The 15,679-nt window shown below is 44.4% G+C and overlaps 1 protein-coding gene across 2 annotated transcripts in view; it reads left to right on the forward strand.

Moving 5' to 3' along the window:
- The window catches only part of ABCA2 (ATP binding cassette subfamily A member 2), a 50,590-nt gene that overhangs the window by 9,146 nt on the left and 25,765 nt on the right, over positions 1-15,679 (forward strand). For both annotated transcript variants that reach the window (XM_075260371.1, XM_075260372.1), the window contains exons 2-10: positions 2,750-2,843; positions 9,687-9,798; positions 10,369-10,532; positions 10,765-10,886; positions 11,175-11,282; positions 12,262-12,444; positions 12,527-12,745; positions 13,126-13,463; positions 13,938-14,097. In XM_075260371.1, the coding sequence (XP_075116472.1) occupies positions 2,750-2,843; positions 9,687-9,798; positions 10,369-10,532; positions 10,765-10,886; positions 11,175-11,282; positions 12,262-12,444; positions 12,527-12,745; positions 13,126-13,463; positions 13,938-14,097 (1,500 nt within the window). The remainder of the gene's footprint in view (positions 1-2,749; positions 2,844-9,686; positions 9,799-10,368; positions 10,533-10,764; positions 10,887-11,174; positions 11,283-12,261; positions 12,445-12,526; positions 12,746-13,125; positions 13,464-13,937; positions 14,098-15,679) is intronic.

Below are 15,679 nucleotides of genomic sequence, written 5' to 3' on the forward strand. Positions count from 1 at the left end.
GCTAACACGCATTCCTATGGGAGCGAGGTATTCGACAAATACTATTCGCTCAACACTATTGTTTATGTCTTCCCATCATGTCTAGATATCAATGAGCTTAAAGGGGAAGTCCAGTTGGGTCACATCCTTCTCAGATAACGGGTTCCCTTGAGAATAGCTGAATTTGGGGTGTACCCCGCCCCACTATGTATGACGACTAATAAACATAAAGGTAAAATCTACTGCATTATCTGCCCCACTTTTGCCACAGGGAAATGTGCCATTGTAGAAAAGCTGGGTGACAACTGTAATGGCGGCCATCTTAGTTGTCACCGTAATAGATATAATGGCAGGGGAGTAAACAAGGACACCCATCATCTGTCTGAACAGAACATAAGATGACACGGCGGGACAGAAGTCACTTGTCACGTTACAGAACATATGTTGTTATCAATGACGTGGCGGATGGCTTGGAAAGAGCAGCGCGCTGCAGAATCTATTGGCAAGGCCCGAGGCGCCACGTCCATGTGTCACAGCGATGTGTCAGATGAAACTGGGTAACTTATCCATAGGATGATCATGAATAAAATGCCAGAACTACAGTGCAGACTGATACCCAGGGAAGGGAGCTGAGCGAAGTGTCATAACTCTGCTAGTTGTCATGGCGGCCATTTTGGATGCTGTCCAGCGTTTGTTATACACCATGTTTTTATGGTTCTCGTGTTTGCCCTGCAGCTTCATACTACTCATCGGGAGGTTTTATGATATTTACTAAAGGATGGGGATTAGCTGGGTTATGACATGGGAAAGGAAAGTGTCAGGTCCACTAGCAGCAGCACAGAGTATTTTAGGAGGAGAGCGCACTGATCTAGTTGAAGGCCCCAGTCTCGGAGTTCCTTTCAGCAGCACAGAGTATTCCTGTAGGCATATGTGACAGTGCTGGAGGTGTCAGGCTGATGGCTGCTTCCTGCAGCACAGAGCATTTAAGGACAGGGCGCATTGTTGATTTTCGAGAAGCTTTTATAGGTATGTGACATGAGGCGAGCGGCGGTTGGCGGTCATGAACTTGTGGCACAATGAGACTTTATGGCCTCTTAAATGCTCCAGTACAATATGTGACCCACATGATGGCGGCTTTATTGGGCTGTAAACCAGAGGGGGAAACAGGACCTGAATTTATTGTAACTTCCTCCTACGACAGCGAAACCACATGGAAGGCGGCGTATACGTTTTATCACTGTAAAATCTGCACATATTGCAAGAAAAAAACTTATCAGTTCCTTTGTTTCAACATTGTCTCAGAATTTCACACAACCTTGCTGCAGAATGGTATGAAAAAAAGCTGCCACGTCTGAATACACCCTAAGGACTGCGTTTTTTTTTTTGTTTACCCTGTGGCCACCACTAGGGGGCCTTCAGCCCATAGATAGTGATGGCTGCCATTGAGGTCAATGGGAATATCTATGTATTATACCGTACATGCGCAGTGAGCGCCCCCTAGTGGTCCCTGCTAGTATGAATTCTCGGCAGTTTGCCTTCTCTGCCGGGGGTTTGGGCTGTGTTCACTTTTGGGTAGGTCAGTATGGATTATTTATGGTCAGGAAAACATTCTACAAGTGTGACTGAAAAGTTTTTAATATGTGTAATATGGGGAACGCGGCCGCCATTTTGTTTTCCGTATGGCCCTGTCTGATTTTCATCACCCAATCAGAGCCTTTGTTTCATATGGCCAGAGCTGTTTTGCAGATGTAAGCTGCGCTCTGATTGGTTGCTATGGCCAGCAGGTTCAGTCCGTCTCCATGGAGGCCATTTTCATCTCACCTGAGGCCTGCTATGGGATATTTATATGATTTGTAAATGAGTGCAATAAAGATACAGTTCTTAAGGATTTGTGCTATCTTAGGAGGTGGTGTGAGAAAGATAACAGGAAAGTGATAAGGACTGACATTCTATACATATCTGAAGGACAGGAAAATAAGATGCGCCCAAACAAGTTCAAGTCATTAATAATAATTTGTGTGCATTTGTTTTTTGTCAGTCCACAGGCCGGAATAGCAAATGTATTTGCCCTATGTATGGGTAAATTATATAAAAGAGGCCACACCCCTTTCCCTAAATCCCACCCACTTGTCACATCCCCATATGTGCCAATGCGTAGCAGACGCCATTGCGATAAACACCTGACAACCATCTTCTTATTGGCCTCCCAAAAAAAAAACAGGAGTGTGAGGCGTCTGTGCCCCAAAATAGGAGTTTATGTGAGGTTTTTTGGGTGTTTTGAGGTGAGACTTAATATTATTTCGTTGTTTGGCATAAAGGCGAAAATAAATCCCCCCCTCTCCGGTGTAATTCACGCCATTGTGTAGCAGGCGCCATTTTTATAAATACATACTTGACGACTGACTTATTTTTTTTATCATATTGGTCCTAAAAACGGGTCTAAAATGCCCCAAAATTGGTGTTTACATGAGATTTTTGGGTGTTTTAGCATGGGATATAAAAATCCTGTGAGCAGTGATCGGAACGGAGAAATATGGTATAAAAGGGCAAAGCGTGCAGCGAAAAAAAAACTTGCTCAATGTTGTTGTTAATCCAGGTGATATCGCCAACATATTCTGTAGCACCTACGCATAGGAGCAGATTAGTGAATTTCATATACCGTCTGATATTTCGGAATCTCCGTTTACAGATTTAGGCCGCGTTCTCGGAGTTTTACGGTATCTGTACTAGTCGCCGGTGTCATCCATATTATCTTGTGTCTCCTTTGCAGTGGGTCCTGGCCTTCGAGATCTTCATCCCCCTGGTCCTGTTCTTCATCTTGCTCGGACTGCGCCAGAAGAAGCCCACGATCCGCGTGAAGGAAGGTAAGCCGTGTCACCACAAAGGGTTAAACGCCACCTGCTCACGGCTCGTTTTTTTTCGTCTTCATGGCAGGCACAATAAAGGGAATTCAGGTCAAAGCTCACCAGTGAAACGGCGGAGTAAAACCGCTTATCTGCCTTTGTTTCATTAATCAATGATTGGCTCGCAGCCTGGCACTGGTGACCTGCATATACCACAGGGGTGGGTGAAATAACCCCCTCCTGTCACATGACCAATCCCATCAAAACCGGCCTGGGATTAATTACAATATTATTCTGATCAAAGCAGCAATTCATAATCGCAGCACTGATGACCGGAGGCTGAGAATAAACGAAATAAAAATGGCCGTAAAGAGCGCTGTTATGGACACGGAGTGGCCGCCATTTTGTACAGTGTGCGGTCTGTGCATGCCTAAGTGTCATGGACTTCCAGCCGTAAAGGAGCCACCATTAATAAATTCGGACAATATTCTGTAATCTTTAATGGATTTGAGTTGTTTTTTACAGTAAACCAGCACCAGAACGCCATCGGGAAGGAAGAGCACACCAATGTGAACAGCACCTTAAATTATAATGAATTAACCAAAGATTTTTTCCTTAGTCGTTGTCCTATTTATTTTTTTTGTACTCCTTAATGGTAAATTTACTTAGATACATCCCCCATTCAAAAACCTGTAGTGGCGGCCATATTTGTTGTCACACAATGTTTCTAGATAATCACCAATGTGGTAAAATCAGGGGTTATGCGTGGAATAACTACTTTGGGCAGGATAGTCACTGAACCATATCTTACTAATATAGACCCCAGTCCCCGTCATACTGATTGTTACATTCTCAGAGCACTAGAGGGGGCTAGAAGTCTTCTCTCTGACCGACTCTGCTCTACTCAGTGTACAAGCAGCAGGAGTAGAGCAGGGTCGGTCATGTGAGCGTCACCTGAGGAGGCAGACAGTGAAGACGTCGGCCTCCCGCAACACTTGGAGACAATAGTGGATGAGGGTGTATATTACTCAGTGTACTGATGTGGTGCTGTGAGTGCATTGCCCAAAGTTATTATTCCCTATGCCCAGGACCATCTTTAACGCCCATTTTGGCCTGTCCTGGTGGGGCTTCAGCAAACCCTGCCCCTTTTGGGCCAGGAAAAGTCAAATTTTTACAAAATTGTTACTGAAAATTTGGGACATTCCCGTTAAATTCTGTTGATGGGAGCAGCCAGAACTCAAGGATTTGCTGTTTTTATAATTTTCATGAGAATCTCAGTGCTTGCTATGGGCTAAGGAATTTTTCTGTATATTATTATTATTATTTTTATTTTTTTTACATTTTAGTCACATTTACCATTTTTATCAATTATTTTTAATGACTTTTATTTTTTATTTTTTCCTTGCCGTCAGCCAGGACGTTTTTACTAGATCAATGGGGATTAGATATTCACCCATTACCTCCGCCCGTCAGTTTGTCTGACATGGGATGCACATACGTTATGGATTATTCAGCCCGGGGCGGGGGATATATTCTCAGTATTAATTATGTAATGGACGCTGCGGGTATATTTTATCCACCTTTTGCAGACCTATTGACAGCTGTGATTGGGAGTCCTGACCTTCACCAGGTAGAGCGATATTTCACTGCTGTCAGTGGCGGGGGAGCCTCATATCTGTCTACTATATACTATACTGGTGGCGGCCATTTTGTTTATTGAACCACGGTGTTTCCCATCCTTCCATAAACACCAATGTAAACATTCATGGGTTTTATTTTAGATTTTTTTCGGGCGGTATAATTTCATCATTGCATGGAGATAAATGTGTTATGTGCCGTGGTCGCCATTTAAATATGAACTTTATGTTTTATGTTACTTTTAGTTATTCTGATGGGTTAATAAAATTTATAATTTGATCTGTGACCTATAGTACATTAAAAATGATCCCCCTCTGTCAGTGAGCGCCTCCATCATTACCAATTCTACTATCTAGCTAAGATCTGTCGAGGAACTTACCCTAAGTGTTCAGTTCTCCTGCAATGGCACCACAGGTGAAACAAAGCATTACACAGTGTCCTTTCACATCATTGCGCTGTCGGTATAGTGCAGGATAGGACAGGTCCTCCAGAGTAAGAGGCGCAATAGGTAGGTTGTTCATACTACTGCCTACAGATTACCTTGAACAGAGGCCACTTTTTAATAAAGGGGGCAAAAACTTTGAGGTGTCAGGTTCCTAGTGGGGTAAAAAATGAAAAGAATCCATACATCACCAACCCTAATTATTGGCCGAACCAGTGACCTCCTGGACCAGTGATCGGCTGAGCAGTTATTTTCTGTGTGTGTAGAGTTGGGACCTCGAAGTAGAGACCAGCAGGGGATCCAAGCATCATCAGAAGTGGAAGGGTTAAGGCCTCGTTCACATCTGTGTCAGCAATCCGTTCGGCGGAGTCCGCATGGGGACCCCCTCCAAACGGACTACCGAACGCATTGGGAAGCGTAGTGCCAGTGAAAGCACACGGACCCCATAGACTATAATGGGGTCCGTGTGTTTTCCGCACGGACTCCGCAAGGAAGATGCGGACCGGAAAGTAGACCGTGAACTACTTTTCTGTCCATATGTTCTGTGCGGAAAGCACACGGACGCCATTATAGTCTATGGGGTCCGCGTGCTTTCACTGCACACCACTTGCCAATGCGTTCGGGCGAGTTCACACGGAGTTAACGCGTGCGCATTCTGGCACATATACACGTGTCAGAATGTCAGTGGCTCAAAACAGATTCCATTCATTTCAATGTATCGTTAAGGGTGTATAACGCACGTAATTTTGCGGATTACCATGGATTACCTTTGTAGCCAGTTTGAGGGGATCCGAACCCATCGTACAAGCCAGATACATTTGTGAAAGTGTGAAATAAACAGCCAAGTTGTCACAGCCTCGCCCACGTTACTTGCAGACTAAATAGCAGTTTATTAATAAGGACTGGAAGAAGTTTAAAGTTGTTAAATTCCAAGTCAACGAAAATACATTTAAGGGCAAATATTTATTTATTTATTTATTTTTATACAAATTGTAGCCATGTATAAATGTCTTCAGAATGGAGTAGCCCTTTAATCCACAGATATGGGTCACGATGGGTAAGATCGTCTCCGTCATACCATTAGTGAGATATTAACGCATCAGTATCACACCAGCTGCCGTGGTCAGCTGCTTTATCCGGCACACGATCACGCCGGCCTTATATTACCGTGTAATTAAATAGCTGCGCTAATGGTGACAGGCCGGCGCAAGAGCCGCAGGACATCATCCAGCTGTATCAGCGGCATTCCTGTAGTGTCAGAGCAGATTATCCTCAGCGCAGGGCCAGCCAAGAGATTGTTAGCCCTGCTCCAGTCTAAAAGGTCTGAAATAATCCCTAGGTATGATGGGTGTCGTAGTTCGCATTCTTTTCCATAGAGTCTCCCCTGCACAGAGAAGATGGAGATTATTATAATCTATGACTACGGTTTTTCCTGCAGTGTTTTTCACAGAAGATCTGCAGACATTTCCTCTGCGCATTTCTGCTTCTATTATACCTATAGAGAAACTGCCGGCGTTTCCATAGGTATAATTGACTTGCTGCGATTTCCAAAATGGCAGTGGTTTTTGAAATCACAGCGTTTCTGGTGCGGGTAATTTTCTGCAGTGTGTAGATAGAAGTCGCTAGAATCCCATCCCCTTGGCAGGGACTGTAAAATGCAGCCGTTTTTGCCACAGCATATCCACTGCAGCCGAAGGCTAAAGCCGCACGTTGCGATAACACAGCTTTTTTTGTAGCGGAATTTGTTGCGTTTTTTTGAGCCAAAGTCAAGAATTGGCTACATAAGGAATGAGAAATATATAGGAAGTTCTTCTTCTTCTACCTCTGGATGCGCTCACTGACAGATAGAAATGTAAGGGCCACAGATTGGCAGGCAGGGGCCCGATCTTGATGTCGTCATTTTGTGGTTGAACATTTACATTGCCGACTGTCTATTTATTTGACTTTTTTTTTTTTTCCCTTTTCCATGCGTTATTTTATTTTCGTTCCTCCACATCACTGTCTGACTCCACATCGCATGCTGCAGTCTGTAAGTTGTCCGCCGTTATTTTGGGAATCCCCTTTGTGTCCTAGAGATGCTTTGGTTTACAGGCCTTCACCTCCATGTCTATCTAGCCTTTGTGTTCTCAGTATTACCGCCATCCTCCACTTCTATATAATTCCGCCTATAATACAAGCCTATAGTCATACAAGCCATGCCCTGAGCTGCACAATGGCCGCTTATATGGGTCCTTTATTTTGTAAAAGTCAAATGATGCAGAAATTCCAACAGAGACACAAAGCAGGTAACATGGAGGTGGAGCTGCTGCCTCTCCCTGTCACTATCGCTTCTCCTGACAGGTGGAGTAGTCGCTGCTTCTGCTGTTACATCACGGTGCCATCTTGAGAACTTCTGTTTTTCCTTTTGACTTGAGTGCCTCAGTGACATCACACATTATATTGTTAGTGGTATATAGCGTATGGTCCATAGGGTAAAGTACAACTCCAATACAGACGGTATAGAGTAATGTTCCCTATATGAAGTGCAGGCGGTATATAGTAGTGCTCACTATGATGTACAGACCATATATAGTAGTGCTCCCTGTGATGTGCAGGCAGTATATAGTAGAGCTCCCTGTGATGTGCAGGCAGTATATAGTAGCGCTCCCTGTGATGTGCAGGCAGTATATAGTAGAGCTCCCTGTGATGTGCAGGCAGTATATAGTAGAGCTCCCTGTGATGTGCAGGCAGTATATAGTAGAGCTCCCTGTGAAGTACAGGCAGTATATAGTAGTGCTCCCTGTGAAGTACAGGCAGTATATAGTAGTGCTCCTTGTGATGTGCAGGCAGTATATAGTAGTGCTCCCTGTGATGTGCAGGCAGTATATAGTAGAGCTCCCTGTGAAGTACAGGCAGTATATAGTAGTGCTCCCTGTGATGTGCAGGCAGTATATAGTAGCGCTCCCTGTGATGTGCAGGCAGTATATAGTAGCGCTCCCTGTGATGTGCAGGCAGTATATAGTAGTGCTCCTTGTGATGTGCAGGCAGTATATAGTAGTGCTCCCTGTGAAGTACAGGCAGTATATAGTAGCGCTCCCTGTGATGTGCAGGCAGTATATAGTAGTGCTCCTTGTGATGTGCAGGCAGTATATAGTAGTGCTCCCTGTGAAGTACAGGCAGTATATAGTAGCGCTCCCTGTGATGTGCAGGCAGTATATAGTAGTGCTCCTTGTGATGTGCAGGCAGTATATAGTAGTGCTCCCTGTGAAGTACAGGCAGTATATAGTAGTGCTCCCTGTGATGTGCAGGCAGTATATAGTAGTGCTCCCTGTGATGTACAGGCAGTATATAGTAGTGCTCCCTGTGAAGTGCAGGCAGTATATAGTAGAGCTCCCTGTGATGTACAGGCAGCATATAGTAGTGCTCCCTGTGATGTGCAGGCGGTATATAGTAGTGCTCCCTGTGATGTACAGGCAGTATATAGTAGTGCTCCCTGTGAAGTGCAGGCAGTATATAGTAGAGCTCCCTGTGATGTACAGGCAGTATATAGTAGTGCTCCCTGTGATGTGCAGGCGGTATATATTAGAGCTCCCTTTGATATAGAGGCATTATATAGTAGATCTCCCTCTTCTGGGCTGACAGTATATAGTAGTGGTTCATCTGCTCTGCAGGCAGTATACAGTAGATCACCCTCTTCTGGGCTGATGACCTATAGTAATGGTCCATCTGCTCTGCAGGCAGTATATATTAGAGCTTCCTGTGATGGCATTGTATAGTAGTGCTTTTTCTGCTCGGCAGGCAGTAGTATATAGTGGAGCTCCCTCTGCTGGGCAGGCAGTAGTAGTATATATTAAAGCTTCCTGTGATGGCATTGCATAGTAGTGCTTTTTCTGATGGGCAGGCAGTAGTATATAGTGGAGCTCCCTCTGCTGGGCAGGCAGTAGTAGTATATAGTAGTGCTCCCTCTGCTGGGCAGGCAGTAGTAGTATATAGTGGAGCTCCCTCTGCTGGGCAGGCAGTAGTAGTATATAGTGGAGCTCCCTCTGCTGGGCAGGCAGTAGTAGTATATAGTGGAGCTCCCTCTGCTGGGCAGGCAGTAGTAGTATATAGTGGAGCTCCCTTTACTGGGCAGGCAGTAGTATATAGTGGAGCTCCCTCTGCTGGGCAAGCAGTAGTAGTATATAGTGCAGCTCCCTCTGCTGGGCAGGCAGTAGTAGTATATATTAAAGCTTTCTGTGATGGCATTGTATAGTAGTGCTTTTTCTGATGGGCAGGCAGTAGTATATAGTGGAGCTACCTCTGCTGGGCAGGCAGTAGTAGTATATAGTAGCACTCCCTCTTCTGGGCAGGCGGTAGTAGTATATAGTAGTGCTCCCTCTGCTGGGAAGGCAGTATATAGCAGATCTTCCTCTTCTGGGTAGGCAGTAGCAGTATATAGTTGAGCTCCCTCTGCTGGGCAGGCAGTATATAGCAGATCTTCCTCTTCTGGGTAGGGAGTAGCAGTATATAGTTGAGCTCCCTCTGCTGGGCAGGCAGTATATAGCAGTGCTCTCTCTCCTGTACCTGATTGCCACTAACCTATTAACCCCTGTGCTGCTGGTGACTAGGTATTACTGATGGGGAGGTTATATTGTATCTCGTCTCTGTGTTTCCTCTGACTCCTTATAATCTCTGCTATAAACTACTAGTGTCCCGATCACATTCCTCTCTGCCCCTCTATACTCCGGTGAGTGATCCGTGTCTGTGTCCTTCGTTGCCACCTCTTGCTATGTTGCTCTCTCACTCCCGTGTCTTGTCTCTTCCAGCCTTCTATACAGCGGCACCTCTTACCTCCGCCGGGATCCTGCCAGTCATGCAGTCTCTGTGTCCCGATGGCCAGAGAGATGAGTATGGATTCCTGCAGTACACCAACTCCACGTGAGTAGCGACAATCCTGTGACGCGCTCTCACCTTCCCTGTCACAGACACTTTATTTCCTGGAATTGTTCCTATTTTCAGAAAGTTGAGAAATTTCCAAAAATATCCTTTCCTTTTACAATGCAGACCTCCGTATAATAATAGGCTGAGATACCACAGCTGAGAAGACTATATCACACATCATAGACTTGCCATGAGTGATAGGACTAGATACACAGCTCAACAGACTGTATCACACATAGTGGAATTAGATACATTGTTCAGTATACACTATCACACATCATAGACTTGCCATGAGTGATAGGACTAGATACACAGCTCAACAGACTGTATCACACATGGTGGAATTAGATACATTGTTCAGTATACACTATCACACATCATAGACTTGTCACACATGATAGGATTAGATACAGTTATTGAATGAATTAATCCTTTTTGTAATAAGGTTTTCAGGTTTGCAGCTATAGACAAAAACATTGGAGTCTTGTTGCGCTGCCCAGTGCAAGTGCAGTATATAAGATATATATTTAACCCTATGGTGTCTGATGCTGTTCTGTCTCTCTGTAGGGTCACGCAGCTCCTGGACCGGCTGACAGAAGTAGTGGAGAACAGTAACCTGTTTGATACCGACCGTCCGGGGCTGGAGGAAGAGCTGGAGTCTCTGAAGAATCACCTGGAGTCTCTGAGCAGTGACCACAGCTCCCTGGAGAACCATTTCCACCACCAGTCAGGTACAAGGTCTGACACATCTGCACCTGCAGACTCCAGCTGGTCAGCCCCGGCCAGGCTCAGTCCCTCACATACACATCTGCAGTTGTGTAGACCTCTCAGGTTGCGTCTGTAGTTTTCTCCATCTTGTGTCCTGAAATAGGAATATGGCAACATACACAGAATGTTACAGAACACAGTGATCCCTCTGGAACAAATACTATGAGCCTGTGTTCTCTGCTTTCTCTGCTGCAGGATTTACATTGGATTCAGTAGTGAAAAACAAGACCGACTTCCGGGACTTCCTCCAGTCCAATCTCTCCTTGCCCAGTAATGTGGTTGATCTATTGGCCGGCTCTAGTATAAATCTGCAAGAGGTGAGTGTTTGGGTTCCATGCACACATGTGGTTTGTCAATGCACTATCCATTATTTTCACCAGATGGCATACTGACTTACTTTTTACTATGGCCCCATACACACAACCATGTATTATCACAGGTCAGAGTGGGGGGCCGCAATCCAAGAGGCAAACCACAGGACTGGTCCTATTGGGGTTCAGGATCATTAACTGAAATGTATGGGGCTGTGGAGGTCACAGATAGTACATGGATAACATTTTATTTTGGACCCATGTCATTACCCAATCTTCCATTTGTCTCCTCAGGTTTACCGCTTGCTCTTTAACTCTCCTCACTTGTCATCTGAAGATCTGCCAGCCAAGAGCCCCTGGGATTCAGCCACGTCAGCAGGAGGACAAATCTTCAGTCTCCATGTGAGTGTCCTCTGCTGCTACTCCAGGAAATATAACTTGACCCCGGACTCCCCCTTACACATGCATCCTTGGCTCAACTGAGTGGCCATGTATTTTTAGTAGGGAGAGGGAAAGAAGCTTCTGATACCCCTAGCTATAGCTTATATCTTTTGATAACAAAGGATTGGGTATATTGAAACCTGTCGACTCTTCTTCTGATATCTGCCATCAGGGGAGAGTTGGGACACCACCATAGACATTAGATGTTGGTAGGTCCCCCGAAAATCAGTCAATTGGGCTGAGGTTCATCTAATGTGTACAAGGTAGTCCAAAGGTATCAACGCCTGAATAAATGGAAAATGGAGATTGGGAATGTCATCCCTTGTATGGCATGTAACGAGGGTCATATATTTGTAGGTATCACTATCAGATTACATATGTCACATGCACCCCTTCCCATTTAAAATAAACAACTTGGCTCCAAGATGGCGGTTTTCATAATGACTGCTGTGTTGGACATTGCCCCACATATTTGATTGCCTATTGGCACAGGATGGTTTTCTCAACCATCGTTTTCCACTACCTCAGGTATCTCCATACGTTTGGACCACCATGGGAAGGGATATCCTAAAATGGTTGGAGTGGGGTCATTGTCATATGAATATGGTCATGAGGCATCCAACCGAAAAGCTGAAAGGTCGCTATAGACATTTGTATAGAGGCTTTTTCCTTACATCAGTGATCTGCATCCTGTTGTGAAACTACAGCTCCCAGCATGCCATGAAAATCCAGAGTGCTTTCTCTACTGAAAACACATACACACTTGGCTAAGTTGGGTGTATATGCATATGGGTGGGTTGGGAGGAATATCTAAATTGTAGGACCATTCCGACTGGGCAGAGGACCCCTCCAGGCTGTGACCCACTGTTAGCAATTGCTCATAATCCAGTTTCCAAGCTGATTATTGTGGGTTGTAACTCTGCTTGTTATGTGTTTGTAGGGCAACATCCTAGGCGAATGGAAATCATTCCAGGAAGGGTTAATTCACAAGGCACTGCAAGATCCTCTAAAAAGTGGGCACAGACTGGCTCTTCTGAGGCTCCTGACCCTGGCACTCGGCCTTGCCATCCCAAATACATCATCAGAAAGCTACGATCCTCAGGCCATGGTGAAGGAGCTGGAGGTACATCTTATGTTCTGTCCGGTGAGCACATTTGATGTGAAGTCTCTTTCTGCACCGTATTGAGCAGCGTCCTTCTTTTTAGGAAATCCTCTTCACTCCCAAAGAGCTGGAGTCTCTGACCTGTGAGGGGAGTCTGGATCAGCTCGGAAGTATCCTTGGCGTATCCGAAGCCAAACGACCATTGCTGACCTCCTATAAGAACATTGTATGTGCTGGCAGTGAGCCTGCTCGTATGGAACGCTTCCAAGAATTGGCAGGGGAACTGAAGGAACAAGTGGACATACACAAAACTGTCAGCCGTGTAAGTGACCCCAATTACACCCACTTTTATAGGCAGCCACATTGCAATCGTAGTAAACCACTCTTATACAGATGCTTCTTAATGACCTAGAACTGTGAGCTATGATCTATCAAACCTGTGACTTTCCAGCTGTTGTGAAACTACAACTCCCAGCATACTGGCTGTCATGTCCTGCTGAGACTTGTAGTTTCACAACAGCAGGAGAGCCACAGGTTGAAGATCAGTGACCTTCTGTCTGCAGCCACAGATTCACATAGTAAAGTTTATACCACTCTTTCTCAGTTCAGCATGATGAGTAGAATGCTATATCCTCAGTGAAGACTGGCACCAGCAGAGTAGTAGATTGCCACAACAAATGTTTTTTTTAACTATTATTTCAGCTTCGTCTTGATGAGGTAAATGCCACTGAAACACAGCACCGGCTGCGCTCTCTACTGGATGACCTGCTGCAAGTTGAGAAAATCCTAAAAGATGTGGATATACTTTCCGCATTGGCCAAGTTGTTACCCAAAGGAGCTTGTGCCAGTAAAACCAACCCAATACCAGTTAACTCCACCAGCTGGAACTTCAATAGCACCAGTAACACCAACTCCACCGGAGAAGGGGAAGAGGGCAGAGTCCAGGAGAACGAGGCTGATAAAGAAAACCCGCGCAGCCAGTTCTCAGCCTTCGTTCAGCTCTGGGCCGGCCTGCAGCCCATCCTCTGTGGCATCAACCGGTCAGTGCCAAATCAATAGGATGTGCATGAAATTCTAGATGGTTCTGCATGCTCCATGGTAATGTGCTCATCACTGCCCATGCAAAGCACTTGCAAATGGTTTAACCCTGTGATCCACCCAGTCTTACTGCTTTCCTGGCACAGAGAAGATTGTAATACAAAGTGTAATTGTATCTATGAGAATATTAGGGGATGGATGTAAATGTATCCTGTACCCATAGGAGAGGGGACTCATTGAGACATTAGGGCAAGCAGAACCTGGTGTCTCTCTCCTTGATCCCCATAGCATACATATTTAGGGACAGATATATTTTCTATGACAAGAATGATTTCCTCTTTGTCCCCCCCCCAAAAAAAAAAAAAAACCAAAACCCTTGACAGCATCTAATAGTTTACAAATATCCATAATTTTTCTTTCATGTCATGAGGATTTTCATTTTCTTTTCACCACCATTTTCTTCTGGTGTCTTTCAGGACCATTGAGCCAGAAGCCCTGAAACAGGGGAATATGAGCTCTCTGGGCTTTACCAGCAAAGAGCAGAGGAACCTGGGCCTTCTAGTGCACCTCATGACCAGCAACCCCAAAATCCTGTACTCCCCGGTGGGAACGGAAGTTGACAAAGTCATTCGCAAGGTAAGTGACCTGCAATGTTTTTGACTTTTAAAAAAAAAAGTGCATATATAAATATATCTACTTATTAGATAGATAGATAGATAGATAGATAGATAGATAGATAGATAGATAGATAGAGTTTTGCTAAAAAAATCACATACCCTGACAGATTTTTAGGGGTTTTTTTGGCCTTTTTTCAGGGAATGTGAATGATAACACAAAAACCTTTTCTCCACTCATGGTTAGTGGTTGGGTGAAGCCATTTACTGTCAAACTTCTGTGTTTTCTCTTTTTAAAGAGAGTATTCAGGGGGATACTATAAGGTGGTGACCTATTCAGGGGGATACTATAAGGTGGAGCCATAATAAGGTGGTGACCTATTCAGGGGGATATACTACAAGGTGGTGGCATATTCAGGGGGATACTATAAGGTGGGGCCATATTAAGGTGGGGACCTATTCAGGGGGATATACTACAAGGTGGGGCCATAATAAGGTGGTGGCGTATTCAGGGGGATACTATAAGGTGGGGCCATAATAAGGTGGTGACATATTCAGAAGGACATCATAATGTTGGGGCACAGTAGGACAGCATTATACCATAATATAAAGGATCCCACCGGGAAACAAGCTTCTATGCGTAATTCCTTTTATTTCTCAAAATTATAACAATGCTTGGTGAACAACGAAAATGAATAAACGTTTTCGGCCTATCTGGCCTTCGTCAGACTCTACAAAATAAATAAACATATAGTGCAATAAGTCAACAGTGAGTAATACACCATAACACATCGTGTACACTATACAAGTTACTATCAACTGGCTGTACAACATATACATCAAAGCATCACTAGTCAGTTTAAAGAAGTACAGAAGTTAAGGTCGATATCCCAGAGAGATATCCTGGAATGTGCTAACTTTTATCACATAGTAATCAATGTAAGTAATAGTAATCATAGTTATCTATGTGTGACCAAGGACCTTTACGGCTACAACAGCGAATTGATTACTATGTGATAAAAGTTAGCACATTCCAGGATATCTCTCTGGGATATCGACCTTAACTTCTGTACTTCTTTAAACTGACTAGTGATGCTTTGATGTATATGTTGTACAGCCAGTTGATAGTAACTTGTATAGTGTACACGATGTGTTATGGTGTATTACTCACTGTTGACTTATTGCACTATATGTTTATTTTGTAGAGTCTGACGAAGGCCAGATAGGCCGAAAACGTTTATTCATTTTCGTTGTTCACCAAGCATTGTTATAATTTTGAGAAATAAAAGGAATTACGCATAGAAGCTTGTTTCCCGGTGGGATCCTTTATATTATCAGATACAGGTTGGGACCCTATCCTACCTTAACCAAGCCACATCCATCACACCTGTTTACAAGCATTATACCATAGGGATTTCAAGGAGATGTTATATTGTGTCATCAGGGCTACTATAGGGCATTCTATTGTGTGGGGGCACAAAGGGATGTGGATTGGAATGGGTAGAGCAAAATTACCAATAGGATGGGACTTCCTTTACAAGAATTTTATGTGGTGCTCTATGTGTGCTGCACTTTTTGTGCTTCTTGCAGAGCTTTGAAAGGTG

Source organism: Leptodactylus fuscus, chromosome 11, assembly GCF_031893055.1.
Source record: "Leptodactylus fuscus isolate aLepFus1 chromosome 11, aLepFus1.hap2, whole genome shotgun sequence".
Classification (NCBI taxonomy): Eukaryota; Metazoa; Chordata; class Amphibia; order Anura; family Leptodactylidae; genus Leptodactylus; species Leptodactylus fuscus.